Source organism: Diadema antillarum, unplaced genomic scaffold (assembly GCF_040938485.1).
Source record: "Diadema antillarum isolate AM-2024a unplaced genomic scaffold, OU_Dant_1.0 seq00000523_RagTag, whole genome shotgun sequence".
Taxonomy (NCBI): Eukaryota; Metazoa; Echinodermata; class Echinoidea; order Diadematoida; family Diadematidae; genus Diadema; species Diadema antillarum.
Genome location: NW_027271475.1, coordinates 2585747 through 2604625, shown reverse-complemented (window position 1 = coordinate 2604625; position 18879 = coordinate 2585747). Strand labels below are relative to the sequence as shown.

General features: G+C 41.6%; 1 protein-coding gene across 1 annotated transcript in view; it reads right to left on the bottom strand.

The window, feature by feature from the left end:
• The window catches only part of LOC139734342 (RNA-binding protein 26-like), a 32642-nt gene extending 14333 nt beyond the window's left edge, over positions 1-18309 (bottom strand). The window contains exons 1-11 of the mRNA XM_071645135.1: positions 18211-18309; positions 14163-14281; positions 13428-13639; positions 12733-12863; positions 11471-11640; positions 9949-10164; positions 8426-8947; positions 7412-7504; positions 5613-5765; positions 4529-4956; positions 3181-3315 (exon numbers count right to left, since the gene is read on the bottom strand). Coding sequence (XP_071501236.1) covers positions 3181-3315; positions 4529-4956; positions 5613-5765; positions 7412-7504; positions 8426-8947; positions 9949-10164; positions 11471-11640; positions 12733-12863; positions 13428-13639; positions 14163-14281; positions 18211-18272 — 2241 coding nt within the window. The 5' untranslated portion in view covers positions 18273-18309. The remainder of the gene's footprint in view (positions 1-3180; positions 3316-4528; positions 4957-5612; positions 5766-7411; positions 7505-8425; positions 8948-9948; positions 10165-11470; positions 11641-12732; positions 12864-13427; positions 13640-14162; positions 14282-18210) is intronic.
• Between the last annotated feature and the right edge of the window lie 570 nt (positions 18310-18879).

Sequence of the window (18879 nt, the reverse complement as noted above, 5' to 3'; positions counted from 1 at the left end):
ATACTAATAGTGGATACACTAGGCAAGAAAGGGGGTAAGGTCAACACATTTCTTGGTCCGCCTCTTGTATGTAATTCAAGCCAGCTTTTTGAAGGTGCTTCCAGGCTGGTTGAATGAATTCTCAATCCAGCTTGGCAAATTTTCTGGCCAGTTTGACATAAATCGGGACCAGTTTGGTGATACCAGGTGCATCCTATCTTCTCACTAATGTTGTGTGGAGAGAGCATTACTTGTATCATAGAGAGAAATTAGCTCCTTTTATGTTCGTAGATTTGAAACTCACTCACAGCAACTCACTCTAGCTTGCTGTAGTGAGAAAGCTAGTGCTACACCATGATCGCTTGCTGAATATATCCGTATATGAGAGAGGAGAGACTTACTTACATCTTTATAATCCACAACGGCAGACTTGACAAGGTGGATACAATTTCATAGTTTGTTTCGATTCTCATGTGGGATGGCAATGACATAGATATTGAGTCTATTCCTCTATACAAGTTTATTGGCTGTAACTGATTGTTTTCATGCAGTCATATCAGTTCAGTTCAGTTCAAATTTATTTCATATTTCCATTTTCTCAATGATTACAAAAGTATTGACAACAAAACAAGAATACAAAATACATAAAATCATGTCTTTTGATTGAAGAAGAAGAAAAAACAATATACTTGACACAAATGTACATGGTCATATCGTATGAAGATGTCACAAGTAAGTATAAGAAATATGATGGGGCCTACATAAAAGCTTTAAAGCTTGTAAAACTGTAGGTTCCAGAGTTCATAGGCATATAATTACACGGAGAACTGATATGTTTGTCTTGACCAACTAAAATTATACCAGTACAAAGATCGATAAGTAATAAACTAATGAACCACATAGATATCGCAAAAACCAGACTGTATACGGATCTCGCAGTGTTTGAAAAAAAAATGCTATATATCAAAAGATGTATAGGTATCATTAAATAACTTAAATAACTTGGTGCTGCGGACAAGGACAAAAGACTGGGTGTATAAAAAAAGTTGCTAAAAACTTGGTAGTGTGTATCCACTAAGTAATAACTGTTTTAATTTGCGTTTGAAGGTGAATAAAGATAAGGAGGAAGTGATATCTTTTGAGGGAGGTCATTCCAGTATCTAAGTCCAATAAATATAATTGTTTTCTTTGCAAAAATAGTGCGAGTACGGGGAAGGTAATCGGCGTCACTCTGGCGAGTGGGATAACAGTGGATAGAGCAATTCCTTTTGAACATGTGGATAAAAACAGATGGTAATTCATTAGTTGTTAGTTTATACATGAAAATTCCGAGATTGTAATAAAACAGGTCTGGAATTTTCAGAATTCTGTTTTGATGAAAAAAACAATTGGTATGAGCAAAATATTCGGCGTGATTTATGATTCTTACTGCACGCTTTTGAATACGGAGAAGGGAATCTAGTAATGAGTGAATTGCATTTCCCCACGCAACAATTCCACAATTAAAGATAATAAAAAGTTTTGGTACCTCAAAAGTGTCCTTGAATTTCCTTGTCTTAGTTTGTGTTTCAGGTTAAAGTACCTTTCATATAACTAACACTGTGAGACTTACTCGCCCCAAAGTGCTCTCATGTCTTAGTAATCATGCAATTAACTGCGATCAGCAGCCCCATACGCATAGCGACCAGCAGTCCCATAAGCATAGCGTAATCGGGCTTCGCATTGTAGCATTCAGGATCATGACAGATTTAGTATCGCAGGGTAAATGTCAACTTAAAATCCCATAAATTCTTCAATTTGAAGACTTACCAATTAACTTGAAGTATTGAAAACAGGCTTCGGGCAATGTTTGGTTCTGCCTATAGTCCCTTTCTGTTCGAATTGATGACTGAATGTGACTCGGTCGACAGGACCTTAGGAGAGCTACATACAGTACACTGAATACTACAGCCAGTGCATGCGAACACATCACATGCACACAAATTTCAAATCCATGAACGGATAAGATGTTTGTGTGCGCATGCGCTGGCCATGGTATCCAGTGTATGTAGCTCTCCCAAGGTCCTCTCGACCGAGTCACATTCAGTCATCAATTCGAACAGAAAGGGACTTTTGGCAGAACCAAACGTTGTTCGAAGCCTGTTTTCAATACTTCAACTTAATTGGTAAGTCTTCAAATCGAACAAATTTTTGGATTTTAAGCTGACATTTACCCGCGATACTAATTCTGTCATGATCCTGAATGCTACAATGCGAAGCCCCATTACGCTATGCGTATGGGGCTGCTGGTCGCAGTTAGCTATGCGTACAATGGGCTGCACGCTGCTGGTCACAGTCAGTGGATTCGTACAATATTTATCGACGCTGGTCAGCGTCGGCTCTGGTACGAAACCATTATTGCATGATTACTAAGACATGAGAGCACTTTGGGGCGAGTAATTCTCACAGACAACGTACTTTAACATGAAACACAAACCAAGACAAGGAAATTCAGGGAAGCTTTTGAGGTACCAAAACTTTTTATTATCTTTAAAGTGTGGTGATATTAAAGAAGAATATATACTCTGCAAAATATGAACAGGAAAGAAATGTTTTTAGCTTATTCAAAATTCCAATATTTCTAGACAAAATTTTACTTACAAAACTAATGTGAGTTTTCCAGGATAATTCTCGGTCAATCCAAAGCCCTAAAAAATTTGTGTTACTAACCTGCTTCAAACATCATGTGCTGAAACTATCATAAGCAACGGATATGTAGTTAAGTAATCTGCTGTACTATCATTGTTTTATTCATATCACTGGAGCCCCCCCCCCCCCAAAAAAAAACAAAAAACAAACCAGAAACAGGAAAAAAAGATGAAGGATGAGAAGGAACAACACAAAGGAAGAACAAGAACAAGAAAAGACAAAGGAAAAGGAAAAATACTGGCAGAAGAACTAGCAATAGTATAAGAAGTAATAGAAGTAGTGAAGTAGTAGTAGTGGAAAAAGAAGAAGTAGTAGTAGTTGTCTTTGTCGTTGTCATGGTAATAGTGGTAGTAGTAGTGGTTGCTGAAGTAGTTCCACTACTTAGTTATTGCAGTAGTGACAGTAGTAAAAGTGGTAGTGGTAGTAGGAGTGGTACATGTAGTAGCAGTAGTAGAATACAAGTTGTAATGGCAGTAGCAGTTATATAGTGATAGTAGTTAGGATGAACAGTACCTCAGGAGGGACGTGCCAAAATACTTTAATGAAGCGATTGTTGAAGACTGCCTCGGTGGACTGGTACGCCTTCTTGGCCTCAAAGTGGTTTGAGAAGGTCAACAGGGCTGCTTCTGGATCCTGTCCATACGCAATCTGGAATGCAGGAAAAGAAACAGGCAATAAGAGTATAGACTGTTGAATTGATGTAGAAACGATATTTGGTGCATTTCAGCGAATGTTTGAAAATTGAAAAAAAAAAATCAACAAAAATCAAGCGAACCCCCAGAATTAATAGGAATGGAGTTTGGAGAAGCTCTGTCTAATTCAAGATTGCCACCAACTTCACAATGTATACGCACTGCTCTTTCGATGAATCAAGTTTCAGGAAGATTAGTGTTAAGAAAAAAGAGACTAATTAAAGGGATCGTATAGTTTTGGTTGAGACCTAATTTCACGTTTCTAACATTTTTTTTTGTGAGATAATGAGAAACCACATGAAATATGAAAGAGCATATAATTCTATGAGGAATTCATCATTTATTTGATGAAAATTGGTTTTGAAATGGCTTAGATATCCAAAAAGAGCAATTCTAATAAAGTATGGGGCCCACACTTTATTATGATCGCTTTGTTTTACTTTGTTTTTGGATGTTTCAGTCATTCCAAATCCGATTTTCATCAAATAAATTTTGAATTCCTCTTAAAATGGTATGCTCTGTGCTATATCATAAGTGTTTTCTTGGTATCTCACAAAAAGTTAAAAGCCCAATTCTCATCTCCACCAATACTGTACCATCCCTTTAAATGCACTGCAGTAAACTTTGGAAGAAAGACAGGGTCAAACTTCAGTAAATCAATGCGGTACTAAAATCAAGAAACTAAATTTACCTGGCATCTATTTGATACTCTTTGGTAACAAAGTTCACAATATAATACTTCCACTATTGATGACAGTTTTCTGAGGGACAAATATTGGCAGAGAGAACTGTACGATTGTACACAAATGCTTTCTGCTTGAAGTCTACTTGTTCTTGAGGCAAGCATGACAGTACATTCTACAAGACACTAAACATTTCATGTATAAATGCAGGCTGGCTGTGGTAATGCATTAGGTTACTACAGTACTGAAATGTAAAAGTTCATGTACTAACCAGTTGAACAGGTATATGTTGAAAATAGGTCTTCCCTCCTATTCCCAACTAAATGGCAAAATGTTTACCAAATACTGTCTCATCCAAATAAAGAACGGTCCCAACAATACTCAAATATCAAGTTAAGAACTCGAATTAACTATCTGATATCCTAAAGCTGCCAGGCAAAAGGACTCCACGGCCTACCCTAAGGACTGTATGGAGACTGCACCCACCTGCAAGTTGACAATGTTGCCAAACTTCTGGAAGTGCTCATTGAGCTTGGCAATGTTGTTGCAATCCCTGGGTATCTTGCGGACCTCCAGGATGCGATTGTTGGGCACAAACCGCCCCCTCCCCTTCCCCCCTATCCTGGCCCTCAGATCCACAGCGCCCCCACTGGGGGCGACCGTTCGTGAATCCGGAGGGGCGCTGTTCCCCTGTTGCAGGTGTGCAGTTTCACCACTGGCTACATCATCCACTGGTCTCTTCTGGCCAGGGGTGTACTTTGGTACCTGTCTCCCGCTTCCACCGATGGTCACTGCTCTCCTCTCGTCCTGGTCAGTCTGGGGCAAGCCCTGACCCCTCGTCAGGTCAACCACCTTCCTCTCGCTACTGTTCTCATCCGGCTTGTCTTCGGACAGTGCACCCAACTCCTCAAGCTCTGTGGAGTGTAAACATTCGACGGTCACTAGAAACTTGCCTGTGTGACAGACAGAATTATTTCCTAATGTGTGACATTACATATCTCAGTCCCCTCTACTTTGGCATAGTTTCTTGCATGATAAAAGTGCTTTCCTATTTATTAATTTTTTTGTGTGTCAGAAAGTGCTTTTTATTTTCTGACAATGCCTTTGCTTTCTTCCAATTTTTGGAGGTTAGGTTTGAAGGAAATAGCTCTTGACATGCAAACTGAATGCAAATTCATAAACCACCATGTTTCTAAACTTTCCAAAGTGATGCGCTTTGTAACTGAAGTACATCTTTCACAGTGCACAGAAAGCATGGCCTAGTGTCCATTGGAGAAGTCACATATACCTGAAATGACCCCTTATAAAGCCTGAGTAGTTGAAGTATCACTATCACAGTGAAACATACACCAGAACCCTGATGCATAAAACTATGGTAACTTTTCAATCACTGGTAACTCCACGATCAGTGGTAACTACTAGTGATTTCTTGGCTCTGATTGGCTATTGAACAGTAGTGCTATGGTGGCACTTCTTGAAGAGCTACCATTACAGTCTTATGCAGCGGGGGCCCTGGAGATTTAGAAGAGATACTTCATAATCTAATCTGAGAAAAACAAGGATGCCACACCTTTTCTTGAAGTGGTTGGAACTGTCTGGATGCCCACTAGTGTTCTGAGGTTACTGGACGGCTGCCTTGGGGGACGGCCACTTCCGTAGTATGACCTTCGACTTTGGGATTCCATACTGGGGTCCTCTGGGTTGTAACCTTCCATCTGAAAATCTACAGAAATGGGATCAAAATCATTTCAATTCATGTTAACGCACAGATAGTATATTCTTGTATATACAATAGAGAGAACCCCCATAACAGAGCTCATTATTCAAACCATGCAAGTACCTCATCATATCTTGTTCATTCAGGGCAATTAGGAAAGACAGATTAAGCTTTATTTGTCATATGTGAGTCTTGCACGTAAACTTTAGGATGTGACCTTCACTGATCTTTGACCTTAGCACACGACCCCGAACAGCATCTAGAGATAAAGATCTTCCAAATGCACCCCTGACCAAAGTGAGGCTGAAGAGTTGTTCGTCACATGAGTCTTGCACATACACTTTAAAATTTGAAATAGGGACATATGATAAATGATCATCGGACAGGTAGTCCCACCTCATCTTTCAGTAATGAGATAAAAAGAGTTCATTCCTAACTTATTAAAGGGATAGTACAGTATTGGTGGAGGTGAGAATTGGGCTTTTAACTTTTTGCGAGATACCAAGAAAACACTTATGGTATAGTATAGAGCATACCATTTTAAGAGGAATTCAAAGTTTACTTGATGAAAATCGGGTGTGGAATGAATGAAACATCCAAAAACAAAGTAAAACAAAGCGATCGTAATAAAGTGTGGGTCCCACACTTTATTAGAATCGCCCTTTTTTGGATATCTCAGCCATTTCAAAACCAATTTTCATCAAATAAACGTTGAATTCCTCATAGAATTACATGCTCTTTCATATTTCATAAGAGGTTTCTCATTATCTCACCAAAAATGTTAGAAACTTGAAATTAGGTCTCAACCAAAACTGTACGATCCCTTTAACTCCTCCCCCCCCCACCCCACCCCATGAAAAATGAAACAAAACATCAACACAAACAAAATTAGAACTACTTCACTACTGTAAACATTTCGTGAGGCAAAATGTGATTTTACAAGGAGAAAAAGTGGGAAATGTCCCCTTGTGCTTGACATGCAGACTGTGTGATGAGCACAGACACCTGTTGATTTCAAGGGGGGCTTTGTGTTCGATCTAGCACCTTCATGACAGCCTAGGGTCCTATCACATAGGGACATGGCTTACTCACTATGGTGCACGAACTCACCCAGAGGGCAAAGTCAAGTGAAGACTTGACAAAGCTTTGGGTGAACTCTGAAAAGAAGAAGACTGCTCCACTGACAGTCTAGTAGCCTATTGCTCATCCAAGGAAAGTGTGGAGTAGAAAGTGTACCTCTACTTCAGAAATATTATACATATACATGTGTGTATGATGTTTCAACAGCAATACAGCCAGGGCAAAGTTCTGGATAGTGGGTAAAAAAAAAAAAAAAAAAAGAAGTAAAAATTAAGATTCACTAGAAGCATCTCTCAAATTCTTGTCAGTTTTGTGTTTTTAAATGTTTTGCCCTAAACTCATCTACATTTTTTTTTTTCAAAATCCAAGGTATCACATGAAATAACAAAAGGTGTTAGCTTGCTGAACTGCTGTCACAAAGATGTAGCATCATGTGTGCTACATTTCTAAGAAAGAAAGGAAGTGTTCTACAGAATGCTATCTTGGAAATGACATGTAACAATATCCCTGGGACTGCAGCATAAGATGCCAAAACTATAATATTGTCTTGCCGTATGTACAATGTCCATTACCTTCTGATGCACCGTAGGTGTCGTTGCCTGAAGCTTTCGAAGGAGGAGGGGGCGGACTACGTTCTCTGGGAGGAGACGCAGGCGGTTGAGGCACTGTGAAATAAACACAGGAGTAATACCATCCAATGTGAGGATTACATAACTCATGTCCTCCCGGCTTGAAGAGGGCACCTGTTTGCCACCAACTCTTGACATACATGTCATAGTAAAGTCGACTAGAATATGAAAATCACTGGGACCCTCTACAGATGTTTCTAGCACACTGCAATGTTGTATACTGTTAAAGCTGTGATTTTTTCTCAAGTTTCCTGAATTACTGTTAGTGCAGCTGTTAGTGCACTTACGATATTATAAACTCTGGATCAAATCGCGAAAACAACATCTCGCAAAAATGTCTGTGACCACCTCAACTGCGAATATGACACCTTTTACAAGATTTTGAAATGGCTTTATTCATATTCTTCTTTTTGTCTGGATTGTATATTGCTTGACATGCAAAATTAACAACACATAGGAGTACATTGTATTATCTTCTGTGACACAAATAAAAGTTCCACTTTTATACTATGTGACATACGAAATCAATGTTTTGCACAGAAAATAAGGTCGGCATTATCAAACTCATACAGAAACTCCCATTCAAATTCAACCATTATACATTCATGAACATGCATCATGTAAAAAACACACACACCAACATACACACACACCAAAAAAAAACAAACACACACACCTTACATGTTAAGAAGCCTTAACTTGTAAATAGCATGCCTCATGTCTTGTTGCTTTAAAAGCAGGAATGCCAATCTTGGCAGTATTTTGAGGGCTAAAAAGGCATTTTTTTTTTTTTTTGTGGAAAAACAGTATTTTCACTTTTCCTGCAATAGACATGTGTAACAGTACACTTTGGGAAAACCAGAATTTTCCAAGAAGCCTGCAGAATTTTGGGCACAAAAACACTACAAAATATAACAGCTGGCATCATTGTAAAAGGATTGAGAAAGAGATTCTCACCTTGAGATGGAGCTGCAGCTATGGATGAAGGAGGCAAGGGGGGAGGAGGACCCCGAATCTCTGGAGGAAGGGGTGGAGGGTGGCCCCTCATGTGGGGAGGGGGTCCGGGAGGAGGGCCTGGAGGAGGGCCTGGAGGGGGCCCTGGTGGGGGTCCGGGTGGCCTGTGCGGGCCATGCAGGGGTGGACCCAAGTGAGAAACGGGCTGCTGGCCCGGGCCAATGAGATTGAGAGGTGGGCCACCGTGTGGGGGTGGCGGGCCCAGCGGAGGGAGGGGCAGGCGGTTACCCGGGCCAAAGGGCATGCGCATGCCGAATGGGGGCAGGATTGGGGGTGGCGGCTGGGCAGGGGGCAAGGGTGGAAGGGGAGGCTGGGGGGCGGGGGGTTGACTAGGCACAGGCGGTCGAGGTTCAACATTGGGGTTAGATCCACTGTATGGAGGTAACATGTTGATGTCTTCTACAACCACAGGATCAGCACCATGGTCATACGGGCAGTATTCTCCCTTCATGCAAAATCCTTTCTCTGTGGAATATGAGTAGGACAAACACAACAATACTATTAGTTATGTTTATGTTAAGTTATGTTTATTTCCACATTAATCACTTTTGTATTCAGCATGTATCTTACTTCAGGCCCCTTTTGACTCATTTAACAGTTGTTTACAAAGTATTGAAACCATGTTAAAACTAAATGAGATCAAGGAAGATTACTGTAAAAGTGGTTTCTTTCGCGGTGGTTTAATTTTTGCGCTTTTCGCGCTTTGAGGTTGAACTGCGAATTTAACATCACGTGAAAATGTTTTGAAAAGTCGCGCGAAATTAACCACGCAAGGAAATGTTTTGAACTCGCCGCTTGTTACAATGCTATTGCGCACATGCACACATGAGGATTCCGCGCATTGAGTGTATTGATGGGCAACACACACACAGCGATACCGCGCAATGTAGGTACAAGCATGTTATAAAGTACTCGAGAAACAGGATTTCAGGTAAGCCTGCATTCAATTCTAATGTCTATTTAATAAATAAAAGAATAATTGGATTATAGTTTGGGTTTTCATGTGCAAAATAAAAGAGCTTTTGCCGACTGGGAATTGACAGATTTTACCAACCTCGAATTTAAACACATGCGGAAAAAGTCGGCACCGATGGAAACCGCGAAAGTATCTGTACGCGAAAGAAACCACTTTTACAGTATACAATTCATCTCTCAAATCATATCTCATAAAAAACAACTTTTGAAATGTGTGCTAAAAATCTGTGCTTACTAGCAATGAGAGGTTGATTAGAAACTGACAAGTTTCATCTTATAGACAAAGAAAGCGAGGCATCACAAGCAACAGACTAAAGTTTATGAGGTTGCAAGGCACTGCTGACAGAAAATAGCATTTGCGATCATAACAGGGAACAAATTCTTCATTATAACTTATGATATTTCTCATTTTAAATAAACACTGGTATGTTGAGACATACTACGGTAAACTGTACAATATGGAAGAAAAAAAGAAACAAACACTTTCGCACCATCATAATCTCTACATCGTTGTCTCCTCCCACTGGGAATGTCGCCCTCTTTAGGTGGGGCCGGGCCAGACTCGGAACTGTCGGACGGCACCACGGTTATCACACTGCTGAGGGAGGATGGTTTGAGGGGCTGGCCGCTGTGGTTGGCCCGGTCGTCACGGTCACGGTCGGGTTCGCGATCTCGACCACGACCACCATCATCGTATCGGAGGCGATCTGTCAAAGGACAAAAGAAAATGTTCATTCAGGCCCAATATAGGCTTCACATCATCACCGAATTTGTTTCATTTCTATTTCTGCTGCTACGCAGATAAATCACATAACAAGAATATATTTATAAATTATGGTTAAAAACTTGGCAATGTTTTACCATCAAAACTTCATAAATGAGATCAGACTCGAGAAATCCTTTACTCTAAGGCCGCATGCAATGCAATCAGTTAACCCTCATTTGTTTTCCTTTCTACTTGTCAACTGTTCTATGTACATTAATGAAAATACAGACACACCGACAAAAGAAAGAAAGAAAGAAACAAATCTACACACAAACCCAAATAAAGCACACTAGGGGAATCTGTCTGCCAAATTCTTTTGACAGGGTTGCCTCAGCATTTTTAGTATTATCATTGGCAAAAACAAGGAGGAGAAGCAGAGTATACTGTAAAAGTGGAAATTTTCATGATGTTGAAATTTTCGTGCATTTCGCGCAACCAGAAACTTGCGCGAAAATAAAGCATGCAAATATTTTTACTTGTCATAGGTGTATATTCCAGAAGTTGAAGTCTTGATTCTGCGGAATTAAAAAACACACAAAACCCTTCTTGCCCAATGAGTGTAAAAAAATTAGTTGCATGAAAATACCCACTTTTACAGTAGTTAAAAACATCCTGTGCATTTGCTTTACGATGGAATTACACATGACTCAGAAAACGTAAGGATCCATGTTTTGTCCCCTTGTGCTTGACAAGCAGTCAGTGTTACAAGGCACCAACACCTGTTGATTTCAAGGGGGTGAAGATTGCATAATATAGCACCCCTAGCACCTCACAGCATTCACTTACGCAGAATACAGCATGGTGCAAAGTGTGCATAGACTATAGATTGCATTACAGCCTGCAATTACTTGTACATACGTATATTGGATACTCAATTCTCAGAGAAAAGTGGGACCCGTAGATTTCTACATAACCAACTTGTGCTTTATGTGCCAACTTACAACTACAAGAGTAGATTTCTCAAAACTGAGAGAGTTGTACTCCAAATTAGAATTTATCTGAACTGACTATTTTTATCACCCTTCAGCACATATTGGTGAGTCAATTAAGTGCATAAATTCACTTTATTGAACTTCTAATCTTGTCTGAAATGAGAAATGCATAATTCTGATTTTTCCATATTGAATGCTTGTATTAAGTCACAATGTCATTGTCACAATGAACTGTGGTGTGTACGCACTGCCCACTTCATCAGACATTTCATCATGCAGAAACATTAAGAAGACATTAAATGTTTGGCAACATACCTCTCAAGTCCCGGGGACGATTGCGATCTCTGTCTCTGTCCCGTTCCCTTTCCCTCTCTCTTTCTCGCTCCCGTTCCCGATCCCGGTACTGGTTGCCATAGCGACGTGGCTGTCCATACCGATCTAACCTGTCGTCCCGCCTCCTCCGGTCATCATCCCGCCGCCTTCTCCTTTAAAGTACAAAAATGATATACAGCAGAAAATAACTTCAAGACTCATCTCTTACCCCGTTGAAGACTAGTCCTGAGTATACTTGGGCAGGTTTTTATGGGAAATGCGTATTATAGGAAAATCAGCTCGTCCTCAACGGGCTAGTGACAACTTCAAAGCATATTGCCTCTAACAAGCTTCAGAATGGAGGCATAAAAAGTTTGAAGTATTTATGTCAAAGGAGGTCCAATTCACTTGCTAAATCTCTTGGAGGATTCTGCACCTTTGAATGTTTTTAAAACAAATGGTGCTATACAAGTGCTGCTGATCATCATCATCACTTTATAATCATTCAGTTACGTAGCTGTGGCAACTCTCAGCAATTGGGTTATCTTGAGCAGAAATACAACAGGATACAGATGCTGAAGCTAAGAATTGTGCTGATTAACAGTGAATTTATGGCCATGATCATACTCCTGATTAAGTAACCAGTAGGCTTTTCGATTTGGGATGACGTGTGTTGACACCTTACGCATTCACAGATGATGAAAGGAAAACAGAAATAGTATCTTCTACTGGGGGTTTGTCAGAAGCAAAAACATGAAACACGTTTTTGTGATTCCAAAAGAGATTACTGATCAAAGCATTTGGATGCTGTGACTACTTGCAGAAGAGCACAATGACATATTATCACATTTCTGGGTAACTGCAAGTACAAGAAAAGTAGACATGGCTTGTCAAATTGTCAGGAAATCTTGTCAAGAGGCTGGGATAGATGTAAATGATAGCCATCAGCTTTATTGTTGCTCCAGTGAAAACCATACACTGGATTTTCCTTTTACTATGAATGAGAGTCTGCAAAGTAGGCTGGTTTGGGGACACAACATTTGCTCCTGCAACAGTTACTGCAGTCATATTTTCTCCAAGGACTATGGCTTGGGGTTTGGGATGTGGTAGGGTTTTAGGTTTAGTTTGATGTTAGCATTAGGATGAGGGTCAGGGTTATGTCTGTGGGCAGAATTTATGTTTGGCCTGGCATGCAGATATTTCGTGGGAGCAATTACGCGTTGCAGGAGCAAATGTCATGAAACTGGCTGGTTCACATGTCTCACCTTGGGCTGTAGCTTCGGCTGCGACTCCTGCCGCGAGGCGAGTGGCTTCGAGACTGACTCCTGGAGCGTGAGCGTGAATGCCTCCTACCTCGCCTGTAGTCCCTGTCCTCGGTGTCTAGTGTCTGGGAGATCTAGATGAGGTGGAAACAACATCATCAGTGTCATAGCATTAGCAGGGAACTTGCCCTATTTCATATCCTCACAGTCGCTAATGGTAAGATACCGAGGCTGTGCATAGGAACGGCATTACTGCTCATCCTGTGTATCAATCAATAGTCTGTTTTCCCTTTTGTTAGCCAAGTCATAAACCTTCCCATTCTTCATATGCTTCATTCTGTGCAGCTTGTACATATTACATGGTAAATTACAATGTCAGGTTTTGGTCGACTCTTGCTCTATCAGCATATAAATCAATTGCATCAAGAGCACCTATTGTATGCCTGTTCAAAGTATAAAACTACAATTGATAAAACAAATTTGAAATAATCTTTTATGTATCACCCTAGTACCACTTCAATGCAAAGTAGCGATCTACTTTGCCATCATTTTGCTACTTTGACACTACCTATTGCACCATTATGGTTCAATCTCTTCTAGTGCCAATAGAGAAATATGGTGCATCAGATCTATTGTGAGATAAATGTTCTGCAAGTTCTCAGGACACACATTGACAGCACACATCACATCACAATCACCTCTCTAGTAGATGGTGGCCTTATTCTAGCCTCCTGAGCAACATCTTTACTTGTGTCCCCTGGGGCTGGCTCTGAGATGACTGGTGTTGAGCTGACCGGTGCTACAGCTGTTGGCTGACCAACGGTGGCAATAGCACCCTCCGCCTCTCCCGCTGGAATGTACGACTTGGTTCTGAGAGCCTCAAAAAGCCCTTCGACGAAGGTCTTGGTTTCTGCAGAAAGAGAAGAGTATCCACTGTGTTCAAACGATCTATATTTACTAATAAATAATACAAACGTGTAGCAATATTGATAGTACAGTAACCGGTGATTATAATCCTCATTGCCACTATCATCATCATCATCATATTCATCATTAAACTAATCTGATGGTCTGGTATCTACTTCAATATCCAGTGCTTTAGAATTCAGGAGTGTATAATCTGATCAAGTACAGTCAATTGTGCTCTTATTCATCATGACAAAATTGTGTGAGTATGATCTTGCTGGGATTCTTTCATTACTGATTACAATGACATGCTAATCTGTTTCTACTATGTAAAATATCTGATTACATTTTGCTATGCGATTAATTTGCTAGTTGGTATTGTTTTGTCAACATTTTTATTTGACTGTGAAGCATGCTCATTCTCCATCTCTTAAGACGCACATTACATTTACAGAACTCCAACTTGACTTGGAATTTGAAATCTCATGAACTGGTTTTTAGTGAAATGCAACATAAACCAAATTTACCATCGACTAAAAAGACAGACAGCTGATCGATGCAGAGAGCTTTCAGTTCTTCCTCAGTCTTGTCCTTCTTCGCCAAGGCAACGACATACTTGGCCAAGGCAACGGGGTCAGCATCACAGCTGAAAGTGATCAGAGAAGACATACAAAACAAATAACTTGTTTGCAGCACTGTTTATACAACATACACGTCATGTATACATTCAATTGTTGCATTGCTCTTTAGCTGCTAAACACTCACTCGCTCACTCACTCTGATAACCCCACAACTTGCATGACTTGTGCACCGTTGACACTGGATGTGCTGTAGCTGGACACTTACATGAAAGGCACTCAAAGGCTGGTGGATGGCAGAATTCACAAAGAAAGTGAACCCATCTTCATAATACCTACTGTACATGGGCTACAAAGTGATTAGTTTGCTGACAAATTTGAGTACCCACCTACTCTATCAGTGTGGAATAGTTTTGGGATATGCACAAGATCAGGTTACATTGTGTACATGATGTAGTTCCTTAGTTCTGATTTTATTTTACTCTATACGAATATTTGTAAAATGATGTGAGACTTCACTACATTGTGGCTTTCATGGGGCTGATTCCTGCATGGAGAGGCCAGAGCTAGAGCCACAGAAAAAAGAACCAAAAATTTTGAGACGGATCAGGCTGAGATAGGTGCGGCAGCCCTGCATTGACTGAGAGAACCCGCTGGCACCCATGTTTCAGTGGGTCACTGCACATTGCATCGGTTGATTAAAACTTGATTTTTGTCAAAAAGCGAAGACATGGAGAGTGGACGTGCGTGTCTGTGTAACAAAAAATCACAGTGCGAACTTGTGACAATTCATATAATGTCAGATGTGAGATGGATGATACAAGTGAACTAACTACAGGCAGCTGCTGTCACTTCGCGACAGCGGCTGCACGTCTACCCTATTCGTATACCCAAGTATACCAAGTACGTTGTCATTTTCAGCGGGGGGTGTACGTTTCCTTCATGAATACAGGCCTCGAATTTACCGACGGCCACCGACGGCCATGGCCGTCGGTGCCCCTCTCGTTGGCCGCAATGCCCCTTGTTTTTTTATCAAAGTTACGGCCAAAAAAAATGTGCCCTTTTTCTTGGGGCCGTGGTGCCCTTTTACAGGGAATGAAAGTTATTATTTATGACATATAATATGCCCTTTCTCAAAGTCTACACTTTAATAAGCTTGAACAACTTTCCTGATCTCAAATATCATACCTTCAGTTCACTCGCGTCCCAATATATCTGATTCAAACTCAAAGTATCTTTCTGAGATACGAGACGACGCGTACGTACATGTACGCCCAACCGGCTTTTACCGTCCCGACTGCCTCCGCAGCACAGTGGCCATAGAGAATACTAGCTAGGCAGCGCATATTCAGATAGAGTAGTAAAGAGTGAACACCAACTTCACCAAGCAAAAAGAAAAATCCCACGATGCCAAGGTGCCAGACTGGGGAATGGGGAGGGGTGGAGAGAGAGAGAGACCAATCACCAGGAGAAATCGCGCATACTGGCGCATTCTTGGAGGTCATGAACTGTCTGGGGTGTTGGAGATGAACAGGGAAAGAATGTTTAATTACTGAGTAAAGATTTAACTCAAGTCGAAGCCCCAGGCCCTCCATCCAGCAATTCACATGCGCGCGCAAATTCCTTTGCCATGTGGTTTTGCCAGCCAGCTGTCGGAATGTGCTTTGAAGTTACACGGTAGCCTGGCCTGGCTGGCCTGAAAGGGTGTCGAGTTTCAATCAATACCTACTGTTGTTTTATTCCTGTTTTAGAAAATGTCGTTTCACCTGATAGAAACGCGGAAATCGGGAATGTGTTACAGCTGTCGGGAAGAGGTTTTTGTTGTGTGTTGCACTTTGTGTGTGTGTGTGTGTGTGTGTGTGTTTGTTTGTTTTTCTCGGTTTTTTTTTCTTCTTTCTTTTTTCATAAACACCCAACATGCCCTTTCCAATGTGGCCTTGGTGCCCCTCTGACTGACCTAAGTGCCCTGGCCTCTTGGAAAAAGTGCCCTTTTCTAAATGGCCTTGCCCCTCCAAAATCCTATTTCGAGGCCTGTGAATATCTTTATTAATTGTAGAAAACTAAAATATAAGGAATCCCCATAGTCCATGATATTCATTCAATAATCGGTATGCGATTTTTTTTTTAAAATTACGTCAAAAACCCACCGAAATCTGTGATTAAAATCAGGTCTGTAAGCGTCCATATTGCTTCACTCCTCATCTTCTGCGTGTTATTTGAATGGCAATCACTCTCGTATACTACAACATAGCGAGTCGGAAAAGTTCATGACCTTGTCGGAGCGGAAGTGACCCATGTAAGGTCAAATCATGAGAGCAGTACGCGCGGAAATACGTCGACAAGGTTTACGTAACACACAAAACGCACGGGCATACGTAAAATGCTACCACGGTACTTCCGGTTGTGCATGCATGGTGGTTCGTTGATTCTGTGAAGCTCTCGAAGAAAAAGATATCACCGCACAATCTACTCCAAAAAATTCAACAATAAGGTCTGGATACCAACAAAACACCAAATTCAACTCAACCATCAGCAAAACACGATGTAGGTGAGTGGTAAAAATCATCTTATTGGTAAAATCAAACAAAATAAAAGACATTTTAATGTGATTTTGCCGTCAAAAGCGACGGTCGTATACAACGTAAAACACTGTAGATGTCAGACTGCTGTGCTTTGCACAGCGGTCTTCGCACAGCGGTCTGGTCAGGCTACAAGTGAACATGCTATGCCCTATGGAGCCTCATGAGCATCTCGCCAAGAGGGCCTCATGTCAGTCCGGGAAACCCGCTCATGAGGACCGCCCCCGCGTACGAGGATGGGTAGATGACATACTCCAGTTTGTTAGCAAAACAATCACTTTGTAGGTATGACGAGTTCACTTTCTTCGTCAATTCCGCCCACGATTCCGCCGTTTGGGCGCTTTTTCTGGAATCATCCCGCGACGCCATCACGCATCCAGCACATACTAAGTACCAGACTGGTATGTGCTGGATGCGTGATGTGATGCGACGTACGTCGCGTCGCGGGATGATTCCAGAGAAAGCGCCCAAACGGTAAGCGGGCGGCGGAATCGTGGGCGGAATTGACGAAGAAAGTGAACTCGTCATTATTTTGCTAACAAACTGGAGTATGTCATCTACCCACCTACTCTATCAGTGTGGAATAGTAATTTGGAATATATGGACAAGATCAGGTTAGTACTGATTTAATTTTTCTCATTACGAATTTGTGTAAAAAGATGTCAGACTTCAGCTTCACGAGGCTAATTCGTGCGCGGAGAGGCGAGAGCCGCAGAAAAAAGCATCGAAAATATTTAGTCGGATCAGGCCGCTAGGTGCGGCAGTCTTGCATTGTGCGAACGCGCTGGCGCCCGTGTTTTGATGGGCGCTCTGCATCGGGTGATTAAAACTCGATTTAAAAAAAAAAAAACAGACAGGATTTTTTCTTCTTTTCATCATGGATAGTGGACATGTGTGTGTAACAAAAAATAACCGTGCAAAGTTGCGACAATTTATACGTCAGATGTGAGATGAATAAGAAGTGAATGGGGGGCCTCATGAGGCGTTCCCCGGGGGGCCTCATGAGGCGGGGGGAGGTCCTCATGAGGAGGGACCATCCTCGTACGCGGGGGCGGTCCTCATGAGCGGGTTTCCCGGACTGATGTCATGAGCACCCTGGCCTGGCCATGCTCATGAGGAGGGATAAATTTACACTTGTACTTGTGAGCAGGAGCCCCCCTCATCATGGCCTCGTGCGTGAAAAGGGCTTCCCTGACAGAATAACCTGTCCCTGCCTTGTACTGTAGAATCTACTGTAACATGTTAGACCTCTGGGACAGGTTAGTCTGACTCTAGTACTGGGTACTGGTCCATACCATGGCCATGCTAGTGGTGGAAGAATCTAGAAAAATCAGGGTCTATTGCATTGGATCATTGGGACATTGGACAAACTACAGCAACAAAGTCAAAGTGGTGATTGGCTCACAAACCATACTCACATGTTTTCCAACTTCTTAGACAACCAAACTTTTAAGTCCTCAACATTGGCAATAGCAGGCATAGCTTGCTGTATTTGCAGTTGGTCATTTAGTTCCCGACTTGTGAGGGTGCGAAGCTAGCAAGGGAATTCCCTGCGTGTGCAGAATATCTTCAGCGTTGCCTTTCTTGTTGAGCGTATGGTGAGGGTAAAGTGTGTGAACCAAAGGCTTGCACTATAGCTATACGCAGAGTGCGTACAGAAAAAAGTCTATCGGATGGCGATTTGTTCACTGCACAGCATCCTCAAGTTTGTAGACACTGTTCGAACCTAAGCAAAATAGTCCTATCTGCACTGTATCTCTGTCAAATACACACAGTGAGCGATAGACAAAAGACGGAATGAAGGCTTCGTGAAATTCAGATTCAATGAAACTCGTTCTTCGTCGGATTTCTAATTCTCGTGTCCACGCTCAATTCCTTTTCAATCGGAATCATGTATAGGCCCGGCCCTACATTTATTTGTGAACGTACAGTGTGCGTTTTGGTAGTCTGGCTTCGAAGAGCTAGCTTCTCAAGATTTTCAACCTGCGGCGTGTTACCATCATGCGCACACTCCACACGTACACACATGGCATGGCATGAAACGCTTGCGCTGTGTACGCTGCTGACGCGATAACTTTTATACTAGT